Here is a 16,101-nt window from a genome sequence, read left to right on the forward strand (position 1 = left end):
TCCCCGCCCCTATGTTACATTTTCCCTTCTGCTATGCTTTACCACTCCTTGCCCCATCTCTTCCCCCACCCCCGAATTTGGTCCTTTGTTAGCAGAGTAACAAAGGACCACAGTCCCATGTTTGTTTAAATTTGTGTTTGCGCTAAAAATCTTAATTTTTTATTTATTGATCTTACTTGTGTCCGCTATTTAGGATCCGTAAATACAAAATTAAAGCAAATGCGCCTGCATCATAACGCTGGCACGTGGCTCTATCATCACATGCACTTTATTATTGTGTTTTTGTTTTACCATTATGGTGTAGACCATCTTCTAAAGACAGGTCTGAAATGTGAGGCCTGTTGGTTTGGCCTGTGCTTGTTTATTTTATTCCTCTAAGTATATGTTTTCATAATGTACAGTCCTGTAAAGTAGGGAAATCCGGCTGATTCGGGAACATTAGGAAAATAATTTTCTTCAAGGAAAAAAGTTTGATTAACTGGGCATGTGTATTTTTTTTACGTTCTTGAATAAAGGTTGATTACTTCGACTTGGGGTAAGGTTGCTAACAGGGTAGGCCGAAGCCTCGAATCAGGGACGCAGATGATATATTGGTAGGTGATTCGGAAGGCCTGTCCACTGCTTTTCTGCAGACATATTCACTTTTTGTTTTCTATCAACTCTCACTGTAGTTATTCAAAGTGCACACATAACTTTCATTGCTTTTTAACTTGCAAAATGCATCTCACACTGCGGGAGGCCACAATGGCAACTGAAACGCGATCCACGGGAAATTAAACTTTTATCAAAATCAAAGTTGATGTGACATGAATAGGATATTGTGCTGCAAAACTAAATACTTATAAGGTCCCACAAGCGAGACCTATTGGCAATGCCAATGCTTGTTATGCATGCTCACAGTTGTTGAGGCACTCTTCTGACACGTTTTTACTCTTCTAATACGGTTCTTTTTCGACTGGATGCACAACTTTGGCTTGTGGACCAGTATCACAATGCTCTGACATTTGTCATCACTTCAGCTGTTTCATTACTTTCCTTATCTTTTTTACTTTAGAATGATGTTCCCTGATGAAGGGCAATATCTGCCCGAAATGCATTCGGATGATGAATAATATGTGATGTACTTCAACATTACAATTGTGGATCTGCTATTCCTATGAGGCAAACTATCATTTCTTGAATGATGAAATTCCTGAATGAAAGAAATGTCTTAAAATAAATAACTAAACCAAGGAACTTTTCATGCGAATTATTGGTAGAGAACTGTAACAACACACTGTTTCTCCAAGGGAGTTATCTCGAGTCAGCTGAATAACAAAAGTATTTCTTTTAATAAAAACATTTTGAAACCTTACAAGCCCAATACTTGTTGGCAGGAGGTTGCTGAGTATACCAATGTGCAACACTACATGCTGCTGTGAGAAAGTGCCATATTTCTTGCATAGGTATGCCCCCACTATTTGCTGAATTGCTGATGTGCTTTGACTGAGTGTGCCCAGGGCTCCTGCCAGCCAGGTGCCCAGGGCCTGTGTTCCTTCCCTAAAACTGTGTGAAACTAAAACCCAATTGGCATCTCTGGCCACCTGTCACCCCTAGTAAATGGTACCCTAGGTACCCAGGACCTGGTGACCAGAGAAGACCCCTAAGGGCTGCAGCACTTATTGTGCCACCCTTAGGGGCCCTGTACCCTAACACCCACACACTGCCTTTGCAGGCTGAGTGTTTAAGTACATAACTAAATAGAGAGTCGACATGGCACACATCCCTGTGTGCCATGCCCACAAGCTCACTGCCCTGGCATCCATCAGTCACCCCCCCCTAGCTGGGTGCCCTATGCCAGTGGTGTGGGCACAGGTGCATGAGACCTGTGCCCCTACAGCACCCAGGACCATTCCTGGGCACTGTAAGTGCAATGCTGCCATTAAGAGTATATGGTGCTGGGAGGTTGTCATTACGAACTCCACAGCACCATGATGGCTTGACTATAAACTAAAAAGTTTGATATCAAACTTCTCAGCACAGTAAACCCGCACTGATGCCAGTGTGGGATTTAATGTAAAATGCACAACAGAGGGCATCTTAGAGATGCCCCCTGAAACCTAACCAACTTCCAGTGTCCTGACTGTGTGGCTACCGAGGCTGCCACTACCAGACATGTTTCTGGATCCCTGGGTCTAGAACCTGCCGCTCTCAGAGACCTGAAACAATGCATATCCTAGGACGAGGTGCCAAGCCTCCTCCCCCAGGATGGGCAGGGGAAGCTTCAAAGGCGTACCCCTTTGTGAGCTTCTCCAAGCCACTTGCTGTACTCAGCAACTGGCCCCCACCGGTTCGGACCCCCACTCTGGCAGGAAGAACGGCGGGAACCCCTAAGCGAGGAAAGGGGGTGTGCCAGCCTATGCCAACCCCACCCCTCAGGTGGGAGAGGCGAGGTGAAGCACGACTCGGGGCTCCGGTCATCTTGGAGATGGGGAGCCCTGCCCAATCACAGCTAGACTCCTGCCCCCTCCCACAGAAGAGGAGCAGGCTAGGGGGTGTACCCACTCCAGTACAGGGATCCATTGGTACCTGCCCTTGCCCTACCTGTAATGCCCCTAAATTTAGTATTTAGGGACACCCTGAACCTTCCTTCCTTCCTCAGATCTCAATTGCAACAAGACCACCAAGAAACAAGAAGACCTGTCGTGCAGCTGCTAACAAAAGGACAACACCCCCTGACTTGGCCCCAGAACCTTACAAGCCTGTTGATCCTTGAACCTGCTCCTGCCAAACTCCGGTGTCTCCTGCGGACAGCAACCTCGAAAACCTTGGAGGACCTGCCTGCCTTGAACCTTCCAAAAGACTGGGATTCCCATGAACAGTGGTTCTGCTCAAACAGCAATACCCCTGGTGCCAGCCAGGAACCCTGAATGCAGCCCACTCTGCACCCGCCAAGCCAGGCCTGTGCCTGAGTGGTCCAAGACCACGAGGACGTCCCCCCGGAGACTGGGACCCAAAGTCCAGTGCCCAGAGTCCCTCCTTGACGAGTCAGACGACGCCTGCAGCCTCAGAACCAGGGACCCCTCCAACCGCGACCAGCTGAGGGTAAGATTTCCCGATGCCAAAAGACACCCCTGCACCCAGCGCCCCACGGACCCCTGTGCCTTCCTTTGGGGTACCTACTTCTTCTCCAAGATCCCAACTTACCTCTCGAAGTGGTGGTCGCTGCCTTTGTTCACTTTTTACTTTCCCATTGGATAACATTGAGCGCCCGACGGCTCAAAAGCACCCTGCACCCAGCCGCCTGAGTGCCGCTGGAAGTGCAACAACTACCCTACTCTACTTCCAGAAGCTCAGCTCCCACAGCCGCGTGGCCTGCTTGCTTGCAACCACCAACCACAGGCCCCCTACCCTCCATTGGATTGCATTGGGCCTACTCTCTCTGCTCCCGGCTGCCCCTGTGCAGCTGAGGGTATAACAACTGTACCTTTCCGACCCTGGGAGACCCCCAAGTCTATGCCCAGAACCCTAACTCCTCCATTCGAGAACTTACCTAAAAGCCGATAACTCACTTTCCTTCCATAGGTTAAAATTGACTGGTTTTCACTTGAAATTTCTTCTAAGTGTGGAGTTTTGAAACTTTAAAATATTCATCTAAAATCAGCCGAATAACGAATTCCGAAATACCTGTGATCAGGAGAGAAGCCAGTACTGTACCTTTTAGCCCAGTACTGAACCGCAAAAGTAATCCTAACTGTACTTTTGCAGCGTGAATCTTTCTGGATTCACTATGCTGTGCATTATTCCGCGGTCTTGTGGTTGGGTCCGGATTCGTAGTCTTTTCTTTGTTGTTTTTTTTTTTTTTGTAGCCCAGGTGGGCGTCGGCGTCACACCCCTTTGGGTGTATTTCCGGTGACGTCGGCATGCTTCCTGCGGAAGCTCCCACTCTTGGGCGCCATCTTCAGATTCTTTTTTTCCGCGGTCGGGTCTGGATCGTTCCCGTTTGGGCTCCAGACATTTTTGTAGAAAGAAGAAAGAAAATACAGAAAAGACGAGGAGAAGTCATCTGAAGACTACAGGGGACTTCATCGACGAAAAGCCGGCAAGGAGAAGGCGTTTTTCATCGAGATCATCGACGACCGTCGACGAACATGCGACCAGAGAGGCCCTGGACGCTCGATGATGGACAACACGCCGTTCAAGTTCTGCCGTAACTGCCACCACAAGTACGCGCAGAAGGACCAGCACCCGGTATGCAACCTTTGCCTACCGGTGGACCACGAAAGCGGAGACTGCAACGCCTGTTCCGCCTTCGCCCCGAAGACCCTTCGTGTGAGAGAGAGAGTGTGAGAAGTTGGCCTGATAGGTGGTTCCAGAATTGGAAACATCACCTATTATCAGACCAAACAATCCCTTATGGTGTCAGGTTGTAAGTCAACCTTGTTAGACAAGCTATCCTAGGGGTAGCATGGACTAAGCAGCCTAAAGGCTTAACTTAAGAGGTCGTGTTAAGCGAGCTGTTTTACCACATACAATCCTGTAATATCAAATGAAAGGACACCACACAAGTATATATTATAAAAATATATGTGTTTATTACTAAAAACAATCCCCAGTATTCTTTATGAATAAAGGGGCACAAGCGTTAAATCAAAAGCACAGTTTAAACATACAAGTTGCACAATTATGGATGAGGGCGGGTGGCCACTCAAACCATATACTAAACAAGTGGTATAAGAGATACCAATCGAACAGTGGTTAGGCCTAGGGCCTAGGGAATCGCTGGGAGCAGTCAGGACAAGCAGTGCTGAAGTCGGGAGAGGCCCACGGGATTCGGGAGCAGTGCGGAAAGCGCACGCATGCACCAATGTTAACCAATGGTGCGTAAAAGTTACAAAGTTAAAGTTTAAGGACACTTCCGCTGAACCTAGAGGAACAAAACTTAAGACACAGACCCTAGAGATGTGTACCAGTGTGGGAACACCGGCGGAGCAAAGTTACCTCACCCACAGGAAGCGGGTGCACAGGGTCGAAGTTGAGTCGGGTTTCGTCACGCAGGCTCTTGGTGCTTTAAGCTGAAAGGGCTGCAGGCGGGGTGAAAGAAAAGTGTCCGGTGGAGTCCAAGGGTGGACTCGAGTCGAAAAGTACCTGAAAGCAGAGGGGACAGAGTCTGGGTCACTCAGCAGTGACCAGGGTGGAACCAGGACGGAACCAGGCAATGTCGGGCGCAATCAGGTCGCTGTCGAGGTGCTTCTCTCCGCTGTCACGTGGGCTCTGGGGCATCTACGACGTCCAGGAGCAGGTCACGATCTGTCCCACGCAGGCTCTCGCCGTCGGCGCTGTCGGCTTCAAGATTGGAGCAAACAACACTTGGCAAAAGCAATCCACGCGGAACCGGGAGATTGCTTCTCACTCGAACCAGGAGGGTCAGAGTGGGGGCTCCTTTTCAGGGGAGCTGGTGCAGATCTGAAGCAACCAGATTCACAAGTCGATTTCAAGTTTTTGTCGGCACAGGGGCCACTAGCCGGCTGGCAAGTGACCGGGCCAACGCGTTGAGCCAAAAGTAGCAGAAGGGCCCCACGCAGCACTCGATGAGTGTAGAGGGGTGAGCTTCGGTGCAAGAGTGGCTCAGGGTTGGGGCTTCTCAAACCCCGGTGTACAGCTTCGAGGGTCACTCGTGGGCTGCACAGTCAGCGTCTCGTGGTCAATTCAAGATGGCGTGCCCCACGCTTCCGGTCGCCTCCACGGGTCTCAGCTCTGCAGGGACTGTGGATCGGGCTGTTGGAAAGCAGGCAGGCTTGATCTCGTCGATCTCTGTCGCTCGAGTTCCGGCGGGAACTGCAACAAAGTAGACGTCGATAGCTGGATGGTGCCTGTTTGCACAGGGTGGTCACTCCTTGACCACAAGGGAGATTCTTCGGGCTTCTACGGCGAGTAGGATGTCGAAGGGTCCAGAATTTCGTTTCTTATGTTTCTTCAGGATAATCTGAAGTGCATTGGCACTGCTCCCACTCTTATTCGAATCTGGGGGGCGTGATTACCTGCTAGGTCCCCCCCTATGGGTGGGACCCAGGAAGGGGGTGGATACACCCCTTTCCTTTGATCCAGGCCGCCCTGGCACGAGGGCTGGAGTGCCCCAGAACCGGTTTGGCCGGATTATGCAAGGGGCAGCCTTGTGCGCCCCAGGCAGTGTCTGGTTTCTTTCAGACCTCCCTGCTACAATCCACTATCTCCTGTCTGGAGGGTGGTGACACCCTCCTGTGACAGGAAACCCTTTGTCCAGGCCCCATTTGGCTGAGTTTCGGTCAGCTGCAGGGGTCCAGACTCTTGTCTGTGGCAGAGGCATCCATTTTGTGGATCTAAGGCCCTTTTAGAAATTAACCGCATTAAAGTAAAGGAACATGTCTTACCCCTCTAGAGGGGTGGAATGCTATCCCCGTCGCCAGAACTGGCGAGGGGATAGTATTCCAAATCGTATGACACCTTACACGACATGTTTTGATAAAGCCAAACCAGAGTTGCTATATAACCGCGAGGATTATAAGGCACTTAAGAGTATATGGTATGGCATTATCCTGAAACAGCTTAGGGAGTTGTTCCCGACGGCTGCAGACAGGCTCAGCTCATGCTAGAGCTCCATCTCACATAAAACCAAGCACTCTGCCTCCAGGATTGATGAGGCCTTCCATAGGAGTGGCTCACAGGTTTATATGTGTCCAGATATAGGTTTAGATATAGGTATACTATATCTAAGCAAGGGGTGATTACACCACCTTACCCCAGCTGAGTGATCAGCCAGTTGTGTCAATTTAAGAACCAGCCAGGGGTGGCAAAAGATATGCTGCAGCCCCTGGTAGGCCTTGGTGGCCCCTATGCCCTGGGCACCTATAGTGCATCATACAGGGGCTGACAAGGAGTCCATTTCCAATTGTGGTATGTACCTAGGGTACATGGAATCCATTTTACAGAGAGAGCAGATGGCCTGGGGCCCTGATTAGCAGGGAACCAGGTCAACTAAGTCAAAAAACCAGCTAAACACAGGCAAAAAATCTGGGGTAACCATAGTCAGGTAGCCACCTTCCTACAGAGAGGCAGAGGGTAGCACACGCCACCCTGCAGGGGAAGGCCCCGACTCCGTCCCTCTACGAGCTGGGGATGTCCTCCGAGGAAGAAGACAACTTTTGCGGTTCAGTACTGTACCTTTTAGCCCAGTACTGAACCGCAAAAGTAATCCTAACTGTACTTACCAGTAACTTGAATTTTCTTCCATAGGCATCAATTGACTGTTTTTCTCTGAAATTTCTTCTAAGGGTCGATTTTTGCAAACTATATCTTTTGATATAAAACAGTTGGCCTAGAGTTCAGTTCTTGAGTGTGTGAAACCTTTTGCTGACTGAGTGTGTACAACAAATGCTTTACACTGTCCTCTGATACTGCCTTACTGCTCGACCAAGCTACCACTTTAGAGAGTAAGGTCATATCTGGCTTTAACCTCTGTCATACCTCTGCAGACTGGGGACTCTATACACACTGTACTTTACTTTGGTCCAGTATATATAGAGCCACTTTCTTACAGCTGCAATCAGATTTTTACCGGTAAGTAGCTTTTTCCTTGTCTGCTGTGTTTGAGGGCACTGTGCTGAGAGGATTTAAAGTTCGATTTGTATTGCGAATATGTTGAGCAGCGTAACATTTAACTTTCATTTTCTTTTGTAGAACAACTGTCTGACTCGACCATATATCTACCTCTTTCCAGACATTGAACTTAAATTGCTCAATAAACTAAAGGACATTATCAAACGGCATCAGGTAATGTCTGTGTGTTGTAGTTTGAGAGTTTGCATGTCTGTCTCATTTTGAAATGTACCGCAGGACATCGTCCGAATGAACAGGGCATTGATTAACATTGTATTTTTCTCATAATCCATTCTTGAGTGGCATATTTGATGGTGTTAGTTTTGCCTTTTGTGGATACTCAAATGATTTCAACACCCTAGGTGCCTTAATTATAATCAAGTTCAGCGTTAGTGTCTTTCATTGTACCAACAATAGTCTTATTTAAAATATCTAGAATGATGACTGAAAATCAGTAACCAGGTGTATTGCTAGCATATTTGCGACATTCATACAGGGAACATCTGCTTTGATGCATTGTTATTATGTATATAATAGTTTATAGATCACAAGAAAGAGATTAGTGCTACTGGAAAATGTTTGGCGCAATCGTCATTTGGTTTTATTGGGCCAGTAAAATATCTGTAAAATAATTGAAGGACATCTGGATATACATAACAGGTGAACATTGATCATGCTTGAAGTGAGTACTCTCATACCGGTCTTTGGTCAAGGGAGCTGCCTATTTTCCTCTTAAATATGTACCACCTTCTTTGTACACATTCAGGCTCTGCAGGCACTATTTGCATGGCAGTTTTATTAGGATTCTGTAATTTAGATCTTGTTAGCAGACTTATTAGGTTGAATAACCTGATAAAAAATTGTCTCTTCTGGAATTTGTGGATGTTCTCTTGTTCTTTACAATCTATTACCTATAGGTGGAAGCAATCACTTGGATTGTGCATCCTTTCCTTGAGGAATTTAGACCATGGTGTAAAATAAGACAACAGCATTCGGATGATTACAGCCAACTCAACATCTGATGTAGTGTAGCATCATTTATTTTTTGTTTTATAAATCCTTTTTTTTAATGGAAGATAAAATAAACACACAAAAAAACAACAAGACAACCACATATGGCCCCACTCCCCTGAGAGGTGGGCCTTTTGCACATACATCTCGGAGAAATGACGCAGTGAATGTCTGTTATCTGGCTGCAAAAAAATTGTTTAGCACCATTGTCTGAATTCTCTTCCACTTTCCTCCCAAATGTGTTTTTGACCAGAGATGTAATATTGTTTTTAGTTGAGTTCATTTACGTGCTAAGATTGAAATTCATTTTTAATTCATTTTATTTGTGCTTTGCTTAGGGAACGATCACAGAAGAGAAGTCTAAAGCTTCACACCATGTTTACCCACTTCCAACTACTCCTGAAGATGGTAAGTCAATAAGTCGGGTTTTATCACATTTTATCAAATGGAAAAGCCTCGATCTTGCATATGTACTTTATTTAAATGTTATGTGGAACAGAGCTTGAATCCTATTTCATAAAATTGGACCTTCAACTGTGTCATTTACTGGAACTTGTGAATACTTTGAGGACTGAAAGTCCAGTTTTGTGACCTGCATAAATTTTCTCTCCACAAACCTGAATGTTAGGTTGCTGTCATTCTGGGATATGTGTCAATCTGAAAACTATCAGTGTTGGACACTTCTGGGTTACAGGTTTATCTGTTTTAACTTTCGAAAAGCTTCCTTGATTCATTGTAAAGTTATGATGCAGCGTTTCTACAGAACCGATGTAGGGGCACGCGCGTGTGTGTGCGTGTGTGTGCGCGCGTGTGTGTGTGTGTGTGTGTGTATATATATATGTATGTATATGTATGTGTGTGTATGTATATATGTGTATGTGTATGTGTATGTATATATATGTATGTGTATGTATATGTATGTGTATGTATATATATGTATGTGTATGTATATATATATGTATGTGTATGTATGTGTATGTATATATATATCATGCTCTGCTTGGTATCGTTGCTATTGAAAAGCACTCCCACATAAACACGAGCTTCCAAGCAAGGCTCCTATTACACGGCAAGAAGAACGTCCACCTGCTACCTTCATAGCTTTCACCACATGTGCCGACGCGTTTCGAGTTAGTTACTTTTCTTCATGGGCTGTGGTGAAAGAACGCACCATCCGGCCACTCCCTCTTCTTAAACCCCGACGAGGCACGCCCTCTGTTGGACCGCTCCGCACGAGTTCAAGGCAGTATTCTGGGATTTGTAGTTGCGGTTGTATTAAAGTGCAATGTCCTGCTGATAACAAGGCCCCCAATGGGCCTCAGCAGACGGTTATGTCCTCCTCAATACCTCAATAGCAACGATACCAAGCAGAGCATGATTATATATATATATAATGCAATTTGGAAACAAGTGTTTTGAGTTTCAGGATATCTTGGAAACTGTTGCCACAAGGCACTTTACATTGTAACTCAGTGAGTTTGTAGATGTTTCACATTTTGCCGTTGAAGTTACAAACGAGCTTTAGGACAAATTCTCAAGTCTGTTTTATTCTGACTTGACAGTAAAGTTGTCTTTAGATGTAACGTAATTATCCTAAAAAGATGGTTTGAGAAGTGCTGCATAGAGGGGTGTTTGAGACTGTCTACATTAGTCAGGAGTATGTTTTGGTTGGGCAGAAGTTGTGTGCTTCTACTGAAGAAAGTGCTACCCATCTAATGAACCTGTGATTATTTTGTTTTTACTTATCCAGCTGCCTCAACCAGCAGCCCTGTGGCTGCTTTAGCTTGATCTTTCAGCGGGACACACTGACGTAGTGCTGTAATAATGTCTTGGATTACTAGATAGTTGACTATGTTTAGTTATTTTTGGCAGCAGCACAGGTGGGATGAGAGCAGTCATGAGGAATATCACATGCCCAGCAGTCTCCCCTTCCATCAATGACTTAAGACTTCAGAGTGCAGTTTTGTGTTTTAGAGCAGTATGGGATGCTAAGGGCTACCCTAATCTACATGGTGCTTTCAGGTCTATCTTAAGGGTGCAACTGTCACCCTAACTTTTGTGAGTAACAAAAAATAGCTTTCAGATTACTACTGAGAGGGGTGGCTTTAGCTTCACCCAAATGTTGGAGTACGGGAATTGATATGGCCAAATGTGTGTGCTTCCAGCAAAAAGACTGCTTGTATTACACTTTTTGGCTTTTGGTAAATCTTACTCTGAATACAGCAGGTTTGAGGTGGTCATAGTGGCAAGCCAGTGATCATGGTTATAGGCCCGATTTGTTTATTATGAAATGTTAAGAAAAATGCACTAGGCTTGATGTATTTATTGTGAAAAGCATATCTTAAAGTAAATAGCCATTTAATACTAGATTGTTATTACGCCTAATTAAAGCCCAGAAATGGGTATTTTTTTACGTATAATCTCATACTTTAGTATTAGCGGGTTTGTTGTTGGTTACTCTTTTGATAATTTTCGATACAGATTTGCTCTGTGAGGAGAGATCATATTTTGTTTGGCCAACTGTAACTTGTGTCTACTATGTAATTGTATGACTGTGCCTGATAGTTTCCTTGTGGGCAAGCTTAACCCGTTGGCTGCACCGCCCGTTTTGCGGAAGTGCGGCACTTCCGCAAAACGGGTGGAGCCACGTCGGCCATTGGCCGACGGCAGCATGGATAGTGTTAAACTCGGTACAAGAGGCTTCAGCTGGTTATGGTGATATGCCAAAGATAACAGCTAGAGCCCTCATTGGTGGACTAGCAAAAATACTTCTGATGCAATACGTCCTGTATGTTTATTATAAAGAATTCTAAACATAGAAGGCCTTTTAAAGTCAATATTCATTTAAGGGTGGATTGTTATTCCTATGTATTGAAGCCTACAGCTATGTATTTTGTTACATGAATTGTCACAGATTACCTTTGATGCAAAGGATTTTGGTGTTAGTTACCTCCTATGACAAACTAGGGGGAACATTTGTGCTGTAATAATTCTACCTTGAAACTGTTCTTAGCTGCTTGCCAAGCTTTTGTGATAAAAAAATTGAATAATGCATGTCATCAATGTATATAAATATAGATCTGCCTACCATTGGGTAAGCGCTGTTCTGCCTGCCATTGGTCTATCAGAGTGTCATTTAAACTCTGCTTCATACGATGACAGTGTACTGGCAGGGCTAGTTGGTTTAGGTTGTCTCCGATTCATAGTTCCCTTTTCATTTATTTGCTTCTTTTTTAATATTAATGTTTAAGAGGATATTACAGCTCTGCAGACGGTGATCCTTCTAATTTCATCTGCAGTGCGCCACATCCCAAGTAGCCACTTCTAAAGTGGGAGGCCATTAGGGAGTGGCATTATCCGTACTACATTATTGTTTTAGTATTCTAAGATGGCCATCATGTTGCTTCAAAATGTGGCATCTATTCTGGAACTTTAAAAGGAAAATAGGCTTCTTACAATACCTCTGCAAGACGAACATCAATGCTGTTTCGTTTCCTTATTGCAATTCTGTACCAGCTGTGCTTAGATGGCAGCACATTTTCTTTTTCCATTAGTATTCTTTTAATTTATCTTGTATATGTTTTTGACTTTGTGTGTGTTTTATTGTGGTTGTCAGAGGGTGAATACATCAGAAATGAGTCAGCGGATATACATGAATTGATGCATGAGTGTAAAGATGACAATTGCCAGTGCCTAACCCCATCATTGACACACAAAGAACCTTAATTTACAAGCTAGATCTATTGGCATTGCTAGTGCTTGGTAAACTTTAAGACACACATGGTCTGTCTCATGGAAACTGGTCCTAATAGAATATTTGTTTTAGTCCCGTAGTACATTAGCTATTATTGTTGTTACTCAGACAGATTTGAGCACAATATAAATGAGCCCTCCTAGGCTTTGCATCTGCAAGCTCCCGAAACTTGCCAACTTGGTCTGCTCTCCAGCGTGTTTGGTGACAACCTTTACTGTACGTTGGAGGAGTACAATAATCTGTATTCGAATCTTTCTTTGGCAAAATTTGGTCTTAAAGACTCTGAATATAGTTCAGATTTTGCATCTAGGGCTGCTGTGCTTTGCTTTCCATCAATAGAAAATGTCCACTTCGGTTTGCATTCTGAATCAACTTCTCATTATATTTTAGTGTTAGTCTTTTTTCCCCTTGTTTAAATGTTCAAGTGATCTCTATGCATAACTAGAAACATAGCTTAGTGGCTCGAGTGCCTAATGAGATTAAAAGGGGTGAATCTTCTTTTATGGAGGATTTCAAAGGGACATAGGCTTGTTATTCAGTGTTTCATCCTAATGAGGTTGGTGGTATGAGCTTACGCGTAGGTTGTGACTAGAAACCTCTGTTAAATACAGATTTTAGCAGTTCTTAAAAAATTGAATAACCTTAATTCAAACCAGAATTTGGATGTAGCAATATTTTTCTTATTTTAAGCCTCCAAGTTTGGCTAATTTCGTAGGCCCAACTGTACTAGAATGTGCATTAATACTTTAAAATCAACATGTCTTACTTAGTTTGTGTCTTTTTCCCCCCTCCTATCTGTTTTTATTTAAGCTAAGTCGTTAATTGTGCTTTTAATAATGATAAATGCTTCTAAATTGGCTGATCTGTTAAGTTTTCCTCACCTTTTTTGGTAGATGAATGGTTGCGACCTGTAATGAAGAGGGATAAGCAAGTGTTGGTGCATTGGGGCTTCTCGCCAGACAGGTAAATATTAAGTTTATTTATGTTTTTTAATCAGAATTTGTGACTCATTAAATCAGAGAGCTCTAGTAGATTGTTAAGTGGTATAGGTAGCCACTTTCTTAAATGTTGATTTAGTGGTGTGGCTGATCTAGGTTAAGCCTTTTAGAATTGATGTTTTGTTTGGGTAGATGCTTTCTGCTCGCTGTTAATTGATTTTCAGGACAATGATTTTGAGTAGCTCATTGGTGCACGTCCAGGGAGAGTGAATGAGCCTCAAATGAACTTGACATATGAGAAAACAGGGGGCATTTATATAGCAGCTACTATTGTAGGGCTCCTGTCACTGGTTGTAACTCGTCGGGGATTTGTCTTATTCAAATATTTGGTTTTAGTTGAATTGAGCTAACTCAAGACTACAAGTTCTAGATTGCAATTTGGAGGTAGATGAAAGCATACAACTGGAAAACGAGTGGCCTTGTAATGCATTCATATATTTTTTTTAACATTTTTTATTGACTTTCAGAAACAAATAAAGTACAACCATTTGAAAAGGAGATACAATAAATACCAGTACATTTCTGCATTCTTCATCCCGTCATGTATGTTACATAGAGAATATTGTTATAATCAGTACAGTCTATAAGGTAGCAACATGATAGTGTACATGTGTCAGGTACTCAACCTATTCAAGTTGATGCATGGTGTATTAAACTTCACAGTGTGTCGATGTTATCATTATCTTGAAAGTAAGTCGTTAAATATGTCCAATAGTCTTTTGGCCTTGATCTGGCTGGTAGGTCCTCCTCGTATGTAAGCAAGTGATCCCTGCGGTGTGCTAAATCTTGCAACCATTGTTTCGTGCTCTGTACTTTCGTGCCCCCCCAGCATTGAGATATTTGCCTTTTGGCCAGTAGTAGGGATACCACACAAAACGTTCGTTTTCCGGCTTTGATCGTAGAAAGAAGACCCAATAAGCACACCTTCATAAAGCATTCGATCTCCACCCCCACCATTTTCTGAAGCATTGTAGTTACTTTCCCCCAGTATTCCTGTATTTTCCGACAGGACCAGGCCAGATGGGCAAAGTCTGCTTCCTGTTCCCCACAACGCTTACATCTGGTGTCGTCTCTTAGTCCAAATTTATGAAGACGCACCGGGGTATGGTATGTTTGATGTCGATATTTTAAATGAAGGATGCGTAAATTCCCATTCGAGGTGAGTAACTTAATCCGTGCACATGTGGTGTACCATTCTTTTTCAGATAGCGGGTCTGGCAACGCCTCATTCCAGCGTGTCCATGCTTTAGTTGAAGTGAACGGAATCTCGCTTTGGGCTGTTTTGTATAATCGTGAGACGAGATGTGTTGTGTCGGAAGATGTAATGAGGCACTGTAGCGTTTCCAGGCAGGGGGGTTCCATCGGATAGTTCGGGTACAGATCACGGATGGCTCTTTGCAATCTATAATAGGTGAAACGGAACAGTATGGTTTGGTTGCTAATGTAAGACAAGTCGTTTATGTGTCTAAAGGCGCCGTCACAGTATAGGTCCCCAAATGTGTCTATACCCGCCTGTTTCAGGAGATCCATACCTACTTGTTCAGTAGTAACTGAGATCTGGGGGAGATGGTGCAATGGCAATGCTGGCGCATACAGTGGCGTTTTGTGCGTCAACCGGCCCAGTAACCTCCAAGCGGCCGTAGTTGTGTCAATCGTATTGATATCTGTCGAGTGTAATGGTGGCCGTTTTTGCGTAATTATCGCTGTTAGTGGTATTGGAAAGGCGTCCCGTTCCTCAACCGCTGTATGCGTTAAATAAGGAATAGTATGGTACCAGTATGTAGCATATTGCGCCTGGGCACATAGATAGTATAAATAGAAATCCGGGACACAAAAGCCACCTTTTTCATAGGGTAGGGTCAGTGTTCGCAAGTCTATGCGTGCTTGTTTACACGCCCATATGAGTTTTAGAACCAGCGTGGTTATGTTTTTGAACACTGCCTTCGGGGGCGTGATCGGTATATTGTTAAATAAATATAAGAGTTTGGGCAGGATATTCATCTTCACTATAGCAATGCGGTCTGCCAATGATAGCGGCAGTTGTATCCACCTGTCGATTTTTTTCTGCCATCCTATCCAGTACTCTACCATAATTAGTGCGGATAATCTCCTCAGGATCTCTACTGAACCAGAACCCCAAATATCTGATCGATTCAGTTTGCCAATCCAGAGGGAAATCTGTGTCGTGTTGTGATATGGTGTCAGTGAGTGGGATTATGGATGATTTATCCCAATTGATCTGTAAACCAGAGTGTCTGCCAAATTGTATGTATTCGCGTAGTAACGGATTCATATTATGGTCGGGGTCTCTAATATATAAAATCATGTCATCCGCATACATGGATATATGCAATGGCCGACCTGGGAAGTGTAGTGCTGAATGATTATGTGTCTGTCTAATGATGCATGCAAGAGGCTCTAGCGCTAGGGCAAATAGCAGGGGTGAAAGTGGGCACCCCTGCCTTGTGCCCCGTTCGATGTGGAAAGAGTTTGAAATGTACCCATTCACGCGCACTCTGGCCACTGGATTGGTGTAAAGGAGCGTAATCCATGTTATGAATCTAGAGGGAAAACCCATACGCTGGAGTATCGTGAGCAAATATGACCATTCGATCGAATCGAAAGCCTTGGCGGCGTCGAGAATGACCGCCACCGCCTTAGTGTTAGGTGTTAAATAATGGGATATCGCAAACAATGTTCTGGTGTTGTGGGAGGTTGCCCTTG

The 16,101-nt window shown here is 44.4% G+C and overlaps 1 protein-coding gene across 6 annotated transcripts in view; it reads left to right on the forward strand.

The window, feature by feature from the left end:
- SMARCC1 (SWI/SNF related BAF chromatin remodeling complex subunit C1) overlaps nucleotides 1-16,101 on the forward strand; it is an 873,495-nt gene that overhangs the window by 131,992 nt on the left and 725,402 nt on the right. For all 6 annotated transcript variants that reach the window (XM_078662530.1, XM_078662531.1, XM_078662534.1 and 3 more), the window contains exons 5-7: nucleotides 7,696-7,788; nucleotides 8,964-9,033; nucleotides 13,273-13,342. In XM_078662530.1, the coding sequence (XP_078518656.1) occupies nucleotides 7,696-7,788; nucleotides 8,964-9,033; nucleotides 13,273-13,342 (233 nt within the window). The remainder of the gene's footprint in view (nucleotides 1-7,695; nucleotides 7,789-8,963; nucleotides 9,034-13,272; nucleotides 13,343-16,101) is intronic.

Source organism: Lissotriton helveticus, chromosome 10 (genome assembly GCF_964261635.1).
Source record: "Lissotriton helveticus chromosome 10, aLisHel1.1, whole genome shotgun sequence".
Taxonomy (NCBI): Eukaryota; Metazoa; Chordata; class Amphibia; order Caudata; family Salamandridae; genus Lissotriton; species Lissotriton helveticus.